The sequence below is a fragment of the Lissotriton helveticus genome, chromosome 3_1 (assembly GCF_964261635.1).
Source record: "Lissotriton helveticus chromosome 3_1, aLisHel1.1, whole genome shotgun sequence".
Taxonomy (NCBI): Eukaryota; Metazoa; Chordata; class Amphibia; order Caudata; family Salamandridae; genus Lissotriton; species Lissotriton helveticus.
In genome coordinates this window covers 883572748-883588817 of record NC_136061.1, presented here as the reverse complement: position 1 = coordinate 883588817, position 16070 = coordinate 883572748, and the positions used below count along the sequence as shown (strand labels likewise).

General features: G+C 46.4%; 1 protein-coding gene across 1 annotated transcript in view; it reads right to left on the bottom strand.

Moving 5' to 3' along the window:
* GNL2 (G protein nucleolar 2) overlaps positions 1–16070 on the bottom strand; it is a 295764-nt gene that overhangs the window by 144970 nt on the left and 134724 nt on the right. The window contains exons 9-10 of the mRNA XM_078683329.1: positions 12452–12556; positions 10983–11141 (exon numbers count right to left, since the gene is read on the bottom strand). Coding sequence (XP_078539455.1) covers positions 10983–11141; positions 12452–12556 — 264 coding nt within the window. The remainder of the gene's footprint in view (positions 1–10982; positions 11142–12451; positions 12557–16070) is intronic.

Genomic DNA, 16070 nt, shown 5'->3' with positions numbered 1-16070 from the left:
AGAAGGACACAAAAACGAGGGGGGGGGATGATTGTAACGGAGGCCAGAATGGCACAAATCACGAGGCAGACAGGACAGAAGGACTCAGCAAGAGTTCTAAACACACAAAGCTATTGAGGCTTTCATCAAGTTACAGGAACCCCCATCCATACACCACTGCCAAGCACAGAAAAGCAGCTAATAGAAGGTAGAACTGGTGGCAGAAGGCTAGATGTCATTCTTGCTGATAAGTACTCGAGCACGAGCTCTGCTGTGTGCAGGGTGAACCCCCGAAGTTACTGGGGGCAACAGCACCTCTAAGGGAGCCCCTCTGAAGTCCTCCATTAAACGGGTAGAGCTGCTTTGATGCATCGGGATACTGCTCCCCAAACTGCCAGCCTTGACTACCTTGTTATTCTAATAATTCGACATTTAAATGTTATCATTTAAATGATGTCAATTCCTCGCCATTGAGGTTAAAGGTTGTGTGACATCACTCCTTGTCTTGTAAAATGTTAATTCATTCTAACTTCTAAGAACTTTCTAAAATGAAGAACAAAGGGGTGCCTGACAGAGAATATGAAGAGGGGGGGCTGAAACGCAGCAGGTCTGTACTGAGAAAGAGAAGGGAGGGGATGCAGACAGGAAAGAGGACGGGAAAACAATAGAGGAGGAGCGGGAGTCGCTGATTCAAGGCTGGGTTTAGAGGACTCCAGGGCACGAACCTACTAGATGCCATAAACCATGGGCCAGGGCGGGTTTTGGGGCTATGGGAGGGGGCCCTTTTGAGGAGGTGTCAGAGCTGGGAGTCCTTCATAGGTAATGCAGCAGAAGCTCCGGCGAATGCATGATACGCACATAAACCAATGTATTCTTCTGAACCCACTCTTCAATAGAAAAGAATTCTGGGAGGAGCCGCAGTGGGTGCTATGAAGCCGACCTAACGCACACTGATGTACATGATTTATTGTTTGGGTTGAGTCCGATAGCAGCACGACATGTTGATACACTTGGATCTACGGGAGTTCGTATGCAGATTCAGTAGACGGACTATATGTAAAATATGAATCTAATGCAGGCTGAAAATGATTTGAGCTCATATTTTTGAGGAATGAGAAGGAACCATAATGGACTGTAGGGATAAAAATTAGTCAAAACAAATTGATATGACAAAGCATTCGATTTGTATTTAAAAAACACACACAAACAAATTAGGCCTCATTGGATCTACGGGAGTTCGTATGCAGATTCAGTAGAAGGACTATATGTAAAATATGAATCTAATGCAGGCTGAAAATGATTCGAGCTCATATTTTTGAGGAATGAGAAGGAACCATAATGGACTGTAGGGATAAAAATTAGTCAAAACAAATTGATATGACAAAGCATTCGATTTGTATTTAAAAAACACACACAAACAAATTAGGCCTCATTATGGGTGCAAACGTGCAGTGGCATTAAGACACAGTAAAGCATTCAGTGACTAGGTGGTGGGGGAGGTCTCAGCGCATCTGGTCCTGGGTCGAAAGGTGCAAACAGTAAGTGGGGTAAGTAGCCTTACCCAGCACTGTGTGAAATGCACGAGGGATGGAGGTCACAGGGGTAGTGGAGGGACAGCAGCGCTGTTCACCCCGGTGGGGCTGAGACTGAAACCAAACGCCACCATTTTAGGACTTGGTGCACTGAATGTTGAACGGATCGGAGGCTGTGTCCGGCTGGTTACACATAGCTCTGCCACTGACTACATTCAGCCATTCACGCTGCAGCTTCTGCCCATGCTCAGCACTGGGCGCCTAAACCACTGGGTGCTAAAGTAAAGCACCTCTCTTTGACCATCTGTCCCCCTATTCACAACAGGGCAGCGCTGCATTTCTTAAAAGGCGAATGCTGTGTTCACCTATGTAACCCCTGGAAAGTACACCCCATCTCCCACCCCCAGGGAGGCTTTAAGTAGCCGCAGGAATGCCAGCGTCACGGAAGGTACACATGAGGCCATGTTTGCAGTAATTGCTTCCACTACCCCTGCACACAGCACATGGACCAGCTTTGCCTTTCACAAAGCCTGGTGGGAAGATGCCTGTGTACAGGTGTACCGAGTCAGCAGAATTCGACCTTAAGACGCGGCTGAGACTCAGCAGCTCACCTTCGCAGTACCTAGGAAAAGAGAGAAATAGTGAGAAATGGAGAGAAATGGAGAGAGAGGGGAGCCGAGAATAAAAAGAGAGGAAGGGGAGAAGGACGGAGAGCGAAAGGGGAGAGAGAAAAAGAGAGGGAATGAGAATAATAAACAGAGAGAGACGAGGATAGAGGAGAGAGAATGCGGGGGACAAAGAGTGGGAGGGAGAATGAGAAAAAAGCGAGATAGCACGGGATTGGGAGGGGGTTTGGGGTAGAGTCAGGAGTTCAAAATGCTTGGCGCCTTTTCTAGAGGTGAGGGGGCAGGACTCATTCCAAGCAGATGACGCCAGGAGCTGGCTTCACACCAACTCTAAAGGCACACTCAAGATGAAGCCACTGACAAATGTCTGGTGATGCCGAGCGAACAAAAGCAACAGAAAGCCAACATCTGGGCACTGGAGCTACTCACCAGACTGGCAATGCCTGCTACAACCCCACAACAGCGCTGGCACGTTCCCTCTGCCATCAGCTCTTGGATAAAACAGCATTGATAGACAAAAAACATGAAGCAAGCGCCACCCCTTCATCTGGGGAAGACACGACCTGGTCTGTTTCTGTATGTGTACGATTTTAAGATGTAGTTTACCATCATTCTGTGCATCCGTCAGACGGCAATGGCGCCCCGTTCGCACAATACGACACAAAACAGCAAGAATTGTACACAAAGCAACACACGCACAGCAGGGTATGTGAGAGGAAAGGTGCCGTGTTATGTACAGTGGGATACCGCAGCGAGTACAATGCTGCAGTCAGCTGTTCCTCACAAAAGCAGCCGCCATAATCTGTTTGGGTTTCAAGGACCCCGTTCTGCATGTAAATGTGATAATAATCTGGGGTGAATCCAGGGATTGTGCGCAGTGAGAAAGCGTGCTTCACTGGCCTTGGTGCCCGCCATGAGTGATTGATCGGATTCACAGCACAGAACACGACACGAAGGGAGCCATCACGGGCCAGTCCCTGGCAGGGGAGAACCGCAGATGAGAGAGGAGAAGCGCCTAAGATCTGAAACTGCGTCTGCAGGGGAGCGTGTAAAGCAAGCATCTCAATATATTGCCAAACAAGGCACTCACCGGGTCGCTTAATTTTTCATCTGGATTTAAATGCATCGAAAGCTATATGTTGGCAGCGAACAAAACCTTAGTACAAAATATTTACGAAAGTTAGTTTACCACCTTTACTCCTCAAACACACAAATCAGGTGCTTAACACAAACATAGCACATTGAACTCCATGGGGTTCTGCCTAATACATTAATAACTACAAATGATGTCCAGATATTTAGGGTTCACGAAATGCAAATTAGAAAAATAAGGTGAACACCTTTGGCCAAGTATTTGCCTGTCAAATGCTTACCCTGTTGTTACCCGCTTGTTTCACTTCACTTCCTTCCACTTATACGTCCTCCCCTAAATTCCCCTCACTTTCCTTCACTACCACACCCTTTGCTTACATCCCTGTTTCTGCATCACCCCGTTTTCTTCTTCTCTGCCTTGTATCCCTTCCCTCCATGAAGCAAGATCCACTATACCTACGCCTTCCTTCCTGCCCCTCCTACGCCATTTGACAGCCCTTCTAGCGCTGTCTCTTACCTCTCAAGCTCGCCCACCACATCGGCCGCCGCCTTTTCAAATGACCCTCCTCCGGCGTTTTCTCACCTGTGTTGTTGCTCAGCCCTATTGAATTCCTCGGGGAATTCTCTCGAAGCTCAGTAACGCCCCTCTCCGGTTTCCCTCCTGGTCATTGGTGAATTTCACACCAAAGAAACAAAAAGAGGACACACGGCGCGAACCCTTGAAGACGGTAACAAAATAGAACGGGCATCTTGGAAGGGCGCGCGGTAAAATAATTGTTGACATTATCAGTAAGAGGAAAATACGTTCTTCCCTAGACTGTCAACAATTTTGTATCGCTATCACAGTTCTCTTTTAACGTTAAAAAAAAAAATAATATTTCAAAAAGAAAAAACGCACGTTATTCAGCTAAACGATGATTTGTTTTCTTGTTTAAAAATTGTATGCTCGGTTCGTATTCCTTATTGAACTCGTCGCTTCAATTTTAAATTGTACACAAGGATGAAAAAAGTATCCTCGCTATATGGAACGCCGTAAAATGTAATCCTTATTATTCAGGACGAGGCTGCGACGTAAACAATGTAAACGAGCAGGAAGGCGGGTGCCGGCTCAATGCCGGACCAGATTCGAGGGCGTTCCCTGACGTCACCAAAAGGGAAAAATTCTCGGGAACGCCCCCGAATCTGGTCTGGGATTGACAGACAGAGCCCTCTACCAATGGCTAGCCTCCATTTATGGAGCTAGCCAATGGGAGGAGGGGGCAGATACCCGACCCCACATAGAGGATAAGAGGATATCATTAGATTTTGCTAGCGCATGCGTACTTCGTACGCATGCATCGCTAGGCAAAACCTAAAAACGAGTAAAATCAGCGCTCCCGGCTTTCCGCCTCAGGAGTTAGTTAGAAGGCCCAATTATTACACCCAAGCCCCAAACAATTCTGACATGGGGTGAGCTAATGCTATATTATAAACACCCATGTATGGAATACAGAATTTTGCATTTCCCTGCTCCTGTGTGATGTCTGTGTCAGTCTACGTTTCTGTATTTGAATTCCGGGACTTGTACATATCCCAGAATACAAAGAAAACACTTTGACTGGGTTAACATTTGACAGGGATGGCGTGTTGCGTTAAATATCACCATATACAGCGTTAATAAATAGCCAAGAAATATATTTTCACGCCAAATAAATGGAAGTGTCTTATGATGAGGTAAACATATAAATCCCGTCGTGTAGCCCCGAGAAGGGGACGTTTATTACCCTTTTTCTGCTAATTCCGACCTGTACAATGCAGCCAAATTGTCGGGAACGGAGGTGACTTAAAACTAGTTGAAATATATATTGCCTATATTAGAATGATGATGCGTGCCCTTGGTTTTGCCAATACATTAAAAAACAATATAACATCGTTATAGGGGAAAAAATGCATTTGCTCCGGGCCCCCAACTCCTTAAGCTGTGCCCGATAGGCAGAGAAGGGTGTAGCGGGCGGCTGAGAGAAGAGACGTTTGCAAACAGAAATAAAGAGAGTCGTACAGATGGGGCCTTTTGGAAAGGGGGGGGCGCCCATGCCTTACCGCGCATTGCTACTTCCCCCCCCAGGCCTTTAATTCCAGGCTTTCATCATCTCCACCTCTCATTCTCAATCATTTCCCTTCAGCCACTGCCGCTTACTTCTCGTTTCTGGGTCGAGTCTGAAGCCGAATACTTTGAATCCCAGCAGGGTCGGCTCAGCCCCCCATCCTTTCGGTGTCGATACAGCGTGGCCTTCCGTTGGGTAGCTGTACCCTCCCCCTCCTGTGCATCATGGAGTGCCTCTCGTACACGTGCTTCGCCCTCCCCAGACCCTCCTTTACTCATCTTTTCACCTTTCTTTACCTTCTCCTCGCGTTTATCCCCGCTCCCTTCTTTTCCGTTCCTTTCCTTCCTCTCAGTCCATGGCCCTGTTGTTCCCCCACTTGTTCCATTTCTCCGCGTCGGGCGGTGTTATTCTTTTTACACCCCTTCCCTCCCCCTTCTTGTTCTCCGTTACTTTCCTCCTCTCGGTCCTCCGTCCTCCCCCAGACTCTGATTTTTACTTCGCAATCCTGCTCTATTTGTTTTGTACGACCTCTCCATCATGTTCCTTCTTCACACCGTCTCCCTTTCTCCTTTTATTCCCGTATGGTTTCGTCCTCTCCCTTCATTTCTTTTCATCCCCCCCTCCCTCAGGCCTCACACTTCCATTCCCCCTTCCATGCTTCTCTTCTCCCCTCGCCTGGTGTCTCTTGCTGCTCCAGGTGTGATCTGCACTCTTCTTCCCCCTTAAATTCTTTTAATCAGCCGCCCCCCTCCCAGCCCCTTCCTCAGTCTTCACACCTCCATCCCCCCTTCCATGCCTCAGTTTCTCTCCTTACCTCGTCTCTCGGCTCTGGCAGCCCCTGGTCGGTCCTTGTGATTCATGCATCGCCAACAGCCTGTCCCTCGCAGTGCAACCACGAGTGAGGGGCTGAAATGGCGTCACAAAAGCAAAACTAGGCGGACGAGGCGGTGACGCAGTTACAACACTCTGCCCCCTGCACCCACTCCCGGGTCGCTCATTGCAAGACAGGAAGGGCAGGTGCTACCATACCACCCAAATCTAGTGCACACGGTGCTGATGAATGCTCTATAGGTTGTTGTCCCCGGCAGGAAGTGTAAAAAGTACAAGAGAATAACCGATAACAAGGAGGGTCCATCCACTGCAATGCAACAATGACGAAAAGTACACGCACAAAAAAAAAAAAAAAAGGCGGTAACAGAATACTGAATGCCGCCCCTCCAGGACTCCCTGACCTGCCTCATGGTTGCCAAGGCAATATTTCTAAAAATATTGTTGTGCTACCGTAAGGCAGGTCATGGAGTCCTCGAGAGGCGGGATCCAGAGCAGACAAATCTGCTAAACAGGAGCTTTTTCCAATGGCAGGCCTCGTTTCCAGAGGCCTGCCAATGGAAAAAAGGGGCGTGGCTTGACGCCATACTGAAATCCCCTGCTCACAATATCTCTTTGCCTGCAGCAGGGCATGCCCTGCAATGCAGGCTTCGACCTAAAAAAGAGGGTGCCAAAGATCTCCCAAACATTATACCATTCCTATAGATTAAAAATATATTTTTATTTTTGATTAATATTACAGTTCCTTTTATTTCATATAATTTCTTCATTTTGTTTCAACTTAACTGACAATTTAAAAAAAGAAACAGCAAAAGGCAAATCTAACAATCACCTTGACAAACTCTTCTTATTAATACGACTAGTGTTTTCCATCTACAAACTATGAGAAGGGCTGTGGACTAGGGCATCGACGTGAATGCTGTTCTGAGACTTTCTGAAAAGTTCCATGTTTGGAGCGAAAAAAGATCTTCCAGCACTATGAACTATGCAAATACAAACTGGAGATACCCGAAACAAGCATTGGCGAAGCCAATAGATCTTTAATTGCCAAAGTAGGGCAGATGACGCCACTGAGTTTACCAATGCCAAATTCTTTTGTAAAATGCTGAAATTGGCAAAAGCTATTTTTGATACTTTGAGATGTGCTCCAAGGTGGGAGACAATGTGTTGACGCAAAATCAACTGCCATCGGCAAAGCCAAATGCAGTGCCCAATATCGAGTGGACAGAGGAGGAGGAAGTGAAGACTATGGAAAGGGGGTGCTGAGTGAAGAGGGGATCAAAAGAGGAACTGGGGGACAACTGGGAAGAGAGGGAATAGTAAATAAAAAGCAGACCGTGAAGGAGAGAGGCAGGGAGAAGGAGCACGGGAGTGACAGACAAAATAAGTGTTGCCCTGATGAGCAGCAGTGGTGAGAAGTAAGATGTGGAAGTGGGGGATATTACTATAAAATTAGGAAGCAGAGAGGTGGTGGAAGTAATGGAGAAGATGGGATGAAAAAGCAGCCAGGAGCATTCTTGAAGTGCTAAAAGCAAAAGTAAAAAGTGGTTCCACAAATGTATGAAGTGGAAAGATACAAGTCATCTATCAAGAAGAATGGTAAGGAATGTATGCTCTGAGGAAGTACAAACACAATAAGAAAAAGAAAAGCCAACGGTTAAGAAACAAGCAAATGCGGTTGAAAAGAGAGGAGCCCAATGATATGCAATGGACAGACACAATGACCACTGTAAGTATTTCTATAACCAAGGATGTATGCTCTTTTAGCAGCTGATGAACCTTAACTAAGAGCAGAATATATGGCCAGCTGTTCTCAGTCCATCTCTCACTCCTGAAACCTCAATCTTGCTTGTTATAATTTCTAGCACACTCGCTGGTGGGCCTAAATTGCGTTTCTCGACAGTAACAATTTGCAGTTTTTCAGTATCTGCAGGAAGCTAGCTCTGTACATACTATACTAAAGTAAGGCATAGTGTGCACATAGTCCAGTGGATCCCCAACGGTATAGTAGAGGCTAAAGTACATAATACCTTACTCTCTTTTGTGGTAGTGTGGTTGAGCAGTCAGGCTTATCAGAGGGTAGTGTTAAGCATTTGTTGTACACACTCAGGCAAGACATTATATCACACATTCAAAGACTGAATCCAGACCAATTGTTTGTATAAAACGTTATTTTGTTATTCTATTTCTAGAACTAAGATTGACTTAGTAGGTAATTTAAACTCTTCAGACAATGTTACTTTTCAAAAGACAGTGTTTAGTAGGAACCTTTAGATTACTTATGCAGTTGAGAAAACGATAGGTAAACTGTTCTAAAACACCTGAAATTACATTTAGAGAACGTTTGAATTACTTCAAGATTACTTTCCTAGTTTGGCATGAAACACACTCCTAACCCAGTTAAAGCAGCACAGGACATTGGTAAACAGGTTAACTGTGGTGAAGGCACTAAGTTGCTTTTTGTTGAAGTACAAGACAGTTCAACAAAACGAAGTGTTAGGTTTGCACCTGTTTTGGGGTTGGAGGGTAGAACCAAGGTTCCCCAAAGTTCAGGTTGTCAATCAAGGGGCACCACCAGCAGCGCTGAAGCGGCAGGGTGCAGAATGCAGGGTACAAATGATAGCCAAAGGGACTTGGGGGAACCTTAGTTGGGGGCTGCTCACGGGCAGGCTACTTGGTCTTGGGAGCCAAGCTCCTAGGATTAAGGTCAGGGCAAAGCATGTCCCAGTTTAGCACCAAGTCCACACCACCAGCAGCACAGGGGCAGCGGGTGCAGGGAGCTCAGGAGGTGTCAGGAGCCTAATGCTTTCCTATGGAGGATTTTGGTCACGGAAAAGGACTGCAGGCTTGAGCCAGAAGACTGGACAAAGGGAACCAATGACTGGAGGATGGAGATGAACACCATCGGTCAGGCACCTCAGGACCTGCGCATGCAGGGGTGTCCGTTTTTATCGGGTTCTTCTCACCTGTTACAGTCGCAGTTGGGGGGTCCCTTCAGGATGAGGCTGCAGTTATCGAGGAGAAGGTCAGTGGATGTCGTTCAATGCTGGAACACAGGTCAGTATTGCAGAGGGGAACCTCACTGCGATGCTGGGCCACTCGAACTCAGGCCATGGGCTTCAGGTGCAGAGTGGAGAAGAGTCGCAGTTCCAGCTGGATTCTGGAGTCCTGGCTTGGTTGGTGTGGAACAAATTCGGCGTCCATGGGAGATCAGAGTTCTTTAAGAAGGGAGGTGTTCTTGGAGGCTGCTGGCTGCAGGACACACCGGTTTTAGCCTGCAGAGGTTTCAGAGCAGGAGACAGGCCGGTAAGGCGGGGACAAAAGCAGTCGTCATCGTCCTCCTCTTCTGGTGCATGGCTCTTCGGTCCGTCGTCTTCTGTCACATCGAATCTGAAGAGGCAAGGTTCAGAGGCGCCCCTAAATACTAAACTTAGGGGCATTACAGAGGTGTGAAGGTTGGGACTAATGGGCCCCTTTCCTGGGGGGTCTACAACCCCTAGTATGCCACCCCTCCAGTGGGAGGGGGTATAAGCCACTTCGTGATTGGAGTGGTTCCCCCATCTACAAGATGGAGGTACTGAGATGTGGGCTTCTCCTCGCCTCCCCCACCTCAGGGTGGGGCTGACAAAGGTGGGCACACCTCCATTCCTAGCTGGTTTTCCCACCGGTTCTCACATCCAAAATAGGGGTCAGAACCAGTGGGAGCCAGTTGCTGATAGCATCAAAAGGCTGGGGTAGCTAACAAAGGTGGCATGCCCTTGAAACTCCCTCTTCTGGGACCCTGCCTACCCTGGGGGAGGAGGCATGGCACAGCTGGCCAGGATGTGCTTTGTTTCCATGCCCAGAAAGAAGCGGGCTCTCTCCCAAGTGGTTCGGAAACCTGTCTGGAGGTGGCAGATGGCTGGAAGCCAGTCAGAACCACACTAGAGTTGGTCTTTTTGCAGGGGCATCTTTAATATGCCCTCCGTGTGCATTTCTCATTAATTCCAACACTGGCATCAGTATGGGTTTAATGTGCTGGGATGTTTGATACCAAACTTCCCAGGCTTCAGTAAAGCCATGGAGCTGTGGAGTTCGAGTTGACAAACTTCCAGCCCAGGTACTCAAAATGGCTCCACTGCACTTACAATGCCTGTGAATGGCACAGGCACTATAGGGGCATATAGCTCAGGGAGCTATGCCCTCACCTGTGGTAGTGTGCACCCTGCCTTTAGGGCTGTACGGCTTGCTAGAGTGGTGACTTACCTATGACACAGGCAGTGTTGATGGGCATGGCACACAGGGATGTGTGCGATGTCGACTCTTCAGTTTGGTCTGCAACAAAACACGCAGTCTGCTCTGGCAGGGTGTGGGTGTTCAGGTGAGGGACTCCCGAGGGTGGCATAATACCATCCGCCTTCCTCAGGGGCCCTCTCTGGTCACACGGTCCTTGGTAGCAGGGGTACCTTTTACAAGGGACTTAAAGGTGGCCCATATGTGTGCCAACTGTGGGTAACAAAGGTACAGTCTTGGGGAAAAAACACAGGTGCTGGGCCTGGTTAGAAGGATCCCAGCACACACTCCGTCAAGTTGGCATCAGGTAACCGGCAAACAGTGAAGGGACAACCATGCAAAAAGGGGCAGTTTCCTAGAGTATCACATGACTAAAAGGTAAATAGTTTGCACATTGATTATTGTTCAGATCTACACTATATTGCTTTCTCCAAAATAGGCTGATCTCAACAAGGGAAGAGCTGACGATTGTACTTGATAAGAGTCTCACTAAGTTTGGAAAGCATGCGCTTGAACAAAAGTGGGCTGAGCGCTGGATCACCACACTCTTATCTGTAAATAAAACAAACCTTTAGCAGTTTCCCCATCCGCATGGCAAGCTTCTCAAGGAAGTCCTCTGGGCTCTGCCAGGAGTCAATACGGTATGTTTTGCTGATATATTCGGTTTTGGCTCTCTCAAGTACAGCACTGATATGGTCCTCTGGGCATTTGATCTTTTCAACTTGAACCTGAATACATATTAAAAACAAAACAAGACAATGCTTAAATGGGTCTTCATATGAAATCAGAAACATTATACAAGCCCATTCCAGTCACAAAGGACTAAAGTGGTTACACCAGCATCCCCTGAAGGAAATTAACTAAATGTATGGATTATCTTACATCTCAAATGTGGTAACAGGCAAGGCCACAGTTCAGTACATGCCATAAGTAAATTCAGTGCTGAGACACCACTGCGGGCTGATTCCAACCTAAAGCACTGCCCAGTATTCTACTGTGGCTCAGCTGCAGGGCTATATTGCGTGGAAGCCCAGCGGAGATTAGCTAGAAGGGTACTTCATATTAAATTAGGAGGACCTGAACATGACCTCCACCCAGCAGGCTTTATGAGTTAGGCATCTGGGAAGAGAGTGGATGTAGGCCAGTAAATAACAGCAGGGGCACGGAGAAGGTTCAAACTCAAAAAGTGATTACGAAAGACTGATGAAACACAGATGAGGAGATGTGAGGCCTTGGCCAAAAGAAGAAGGGATTATGCAAGGGAGGGATATTCCAACTCAGAATGGTGGTAGTGAGAAGTAAGTGCTGACAGAGATGTTGAAATGAGTAAAACGTCAGATCATCATCATAACCTCAATGCTGCACACCCAAAAGTTTGGAGTACAAACAAAAAGTAAAGAGTAAAGGCAGGAAACAATAACCCACATAGAACCATAAAACGCCTCACCCCACACTGAGGTAAAAAGCATTAAGACTTATAGTCGAACATTACACAACCACCACAACTGTAATGGTCTTAACAATAAACAGTTAGATGTGCGGCCTGAAGCTTGTTGTATGTGAATGTCCTAACGAAGTAAAGCTGAATCTGGTGGATTAGTGGACTAATGCGTCCACTGTAGTGGCCTGCGCTCGACCTCATGGTCACAGGTTCAAATCCCAGCGGGTCCACTCAGCCTTTTATCCTTCTGATATCGATAAAATGAGTACCATTAAGTGGGGTAACAATAAACATCTGTTATCCAGCGCCAAGATACCCTTGGGTGAATGTGTGCTTTACAAATACATGTTATGTTAGTAATTTTACAGAGGTTTACTCTTAATTTAATGGGCACATTAGCCCTTAATAAATGTGGGCAACTACAGGTCACATGCATCCAGTTTGCTTCTAGAATAATTTAATCATTCCATGATGTGACACCTGCAGAAACGGGTGCATGCAAGCATTGAATAAAAGGTATGATGGCTTGAGGCGGAGGGTACATTAGAGAATTTAAAATTAAAAAAAGTTGAATTTGCAGAACCACAAAATACTCACAACGCCTTTCAATACGATGTCAGTCTCACTGTCTCCAGATGGATACACAACACCAGGACAATCTATGAGAAATATCCGGCGCATCAGCGTGATATACTGCCAGACCTGCGTAAAACAATGTACAAAGGTTTAAATAAGAAACTGCATACTAAACTTAGTTCTTGAACTGTCAGAGCACTTCAAGCTGAATTACCACAGAACCCAAAGTTGGAGCTCACACCTTTACCAGAAGCTTAAACAACCTGAGCAACAGACAAACAAAACTTTCATGAAAACTCACAGAATTTATGTGTGCAAGACAGGCTTCATGCTGACCAATAATCACCAACTACACATGATAATTTACCTCAAAATTATGGCAATAAAAAAAAAGGTTTGGATTATGAGATTAGTTTGAAAAACAGAGGTAAATATTCGCTAGTGAATCCAGAAAGATCTTCAAGCTGCAAAACTACACCGACAGGTAAGAAACTATTCGTTTTGCAGCGTGAATCTTTCTGGATTCACTATGCTGTGCATAGACTTTGTAGCGGTTTGTTACGTTTGTGGCAGCTGGGTGGAAGATGAGCGTTGGTTGTTGAATATATGTTGAAGCACCTTCTGTCCTACTTGTGCTTCCTTGTTCATTTGTATATCCACACAGTATTGCTTAGTGAACGTGTGCACTGAAGCCCATGTTGCCGCCAGGCATATGTCTTGAATGGGTGTGTTAGCCAGGAAGGCTATTGTTGCTCCCTTCTTCCTGGTAGAGTGGGCTCCTGCCCCTTCTGCTAGTTCTTGGCCTGCCTGTTTGTGGCAGAATTGTATAGTTTGAGCGATCCATCGAGCGATGGTTCCCTTTGTTACTGGTCTACCCAGGTAGCTGCTTGCGAAGGACACAAAGAACTGTTTTGTTTTTCTGTGCTCCTTCGTTCTTTCCATGTAATCCATCACTGCTCTTCTAGCGTCCAGAGTGTGCAGTGCCCTCTCTGCGCTTGTGGATGGTTTCTGAAAGAAACTTGGTAACTGTATTGTTTGGTTCTTGTGAAACCTTGACACCACCTTTGGCATAAAGTGTGGGTCAGTTCTCATTACCACCCTAACATTGTGTATTTGAATGTAGGGTTCTTGCAGTGTTAGCGCTTGTAGTTCGCTTACCCTGCACAGCGAGGTGATTGCCACCAGAAAGGCTGTCTTCGTTGTCAGCATTTGTAGGGAGGCCTTAAGGATGGGTTCAAAGGGCGCTTTCATGAGCTCTGTTAGGACTAAATTAAGGTTTCATGCCGGTGGCGGCATCCTTTCAGATGGTGCGATCCTTTTTGCCCCTTCCAGGAATCTCTTTACTATTTGTGATGTAAAGAAGCTCTTTCCTGTCTCTCCTCTTGTGTAGGCTACTATCGCTGCTAGGTGTACTCTTAGCGAGGATGAACTTAGATTTGCTTTCAGCAGGTGCGTGAGATATCTTAGCACCATTGATTCCCTTGTCATCTTCTTGTGTAGTTTCTTCTTGCTGTACCATTGTGTGAACCTTTTCCATTTTGCCACATAACATTTACGTGTGGTACAAATCAAATACAAATCAACAGATTTATAAAGCGCGCTACTCACCCGCTAGGGTCTCAAGGCGCTGGGGGGGGGGGGAGGGGTCCGTTACTGCTCGAAAAGCCAGGTCTTGAGTTGCTTCCTGAAGGAGAGATGGTCCTGGGTCAGCCGCAGGTGGATGGGGAGGGAGTTCCATGTCTTGGCCGCCAGGTAGGAGAAGGTTTCCTAGCCTCTTGTAGCACCCGCAGAGTGCTCTCAGTAAGTCTTAGATGTGCAAACTCTATGTCCTCGGGAGCCATGCCGCTAGGTTGAGGCTCTCCGGCTCTGGGTGCAGAACTTCTCCGTTTTGCATGGAGAGTAAGTCTTTTCTTTTCCCGAACTTGTGGGGTGGTCCCTGTGCCATTTCCATTACTGCCATTTCCATTACTTGTGAGTACCAGGTCTGCCTTGCCCACTGTGGTGCCTCCAGGATCAGTGTCATGTTGCTGGTCCTGCACTTGTTGAGTACCCTCTGTATCAAGGGTATCGGGGGGGGGGGGGGGGGGGGGAGGAGGGAGGGGGGGAAGTGTAGGCAAATGTTTTCGACCAGCTTATCCATAGGGCATTCCGCTGGGATCGTACCCCTGGTTGCCTGGATGCGAAGTTTCGGCATTTTGCATTCTGGTGTGTTGCAAATAAGTCTATCGTCGGTGTTCCCCACCTCCTGAATAGCCTTTGCGTTTCCTGTGCGTTGAGTTCCTACTCGTGGGATGCGGTCGTCGGTCATCATCATCATCATAAATCTTTATTCGAATTCCAAGAATTCATAATAGCACATATACAGATTTACAATATTATTATAAAATCCTTATTAAAATTAATACATCAAAATAACGTCTGTCTGCTGAGCCTGTCCGCTTCCACACTGTCCTTCCCTGGTAGGTGTATGGCTAGCAGGTCTATTTTGAGCGGAATGGCCCATCTCCATATCTCCTGTGCTAGGTTGGATAGTGGGGCTGATTGTGTTCCTCCCTGCTTGTTGATGTAGAACATGGTTGTTGTGTTGTCTGTTTGTATCAACACTCTCTGGTTGTACAGTCTTTTCTGGCAGGCCTTTAGGGCGAGGAACACAGTCTTCAGCACATGCCTCCGTTAAGCCCAGAATGGCAGCGTTTGGCATTTGAAAATGATGAATAAATGAATTCAAAGTACAAACATGCTGTCTCCGCTGTGGTGTAATTAAGGAAGATGCAAGAGTGAAGATTTTTGATAAATATGGATAAATTAGACTACAGTAATGAACCTTTGGATGAAAAACGTCACTAAGGAATTATTTCCGCGCACGCAGTGCGACAGTTGGGTGCAGGAGTTTTGTGCCTATCAGACTTGTTTCAAACCTAACCGTGCAGAGGTGAACGCGGTTCCTGTTCGCACGCATTTCACATATGAACTGGAATTAAAGAGTAATCACATTAAGTAAAAGGGAAGGAGTGCAGCAGCTCAACCTCATCCAATTGCAATAATCACCAACTACACATGATAATTTACCTCAAAATTATGGCAATAAAAAAAAAGGTTTGGATTATGAGATTAGTTTGAAAAACAGAGGTAAATATTTCGAAGTATGGTAACACAGAGAGTAAAAGATGTAGTATCATTTTATAGGAGACCTTTGCGAGCAGCGAACCTACCTACCTTTGGCCGGCTAGACTCAGTGGGTTAACACAAAGGTTTTGAATGTCCCACATGGGGAATCCAGACGAAGGCTAACGAGAGACCAGGACTGAATAGTGATTACCAATCTGATGCCCATGGTATTCCTCATTTTGCCCGGCCTTTCACCCAGAGATTTTTGCCGCTTTCAGCAGCTAAAATCGTCAGGTATAAGTAAACAGATACGAGAGGTTACCTAATTTGTTTCACTGCTTTCCTTACTCGGATGTGGTGGTAACTGCTGTTAATCACGCTTTTGGAATTAAATGACCACATATACGGAGGATATAATAGCATGTGGGCCTGAAAAGCATTCTCTACTAAGTCACTCCAAATGAGCACGATAACGGCCTTGAAAAGAAAACCAATTTGTTCAACTTCGAAAAATATTTGTGACCTTACATTG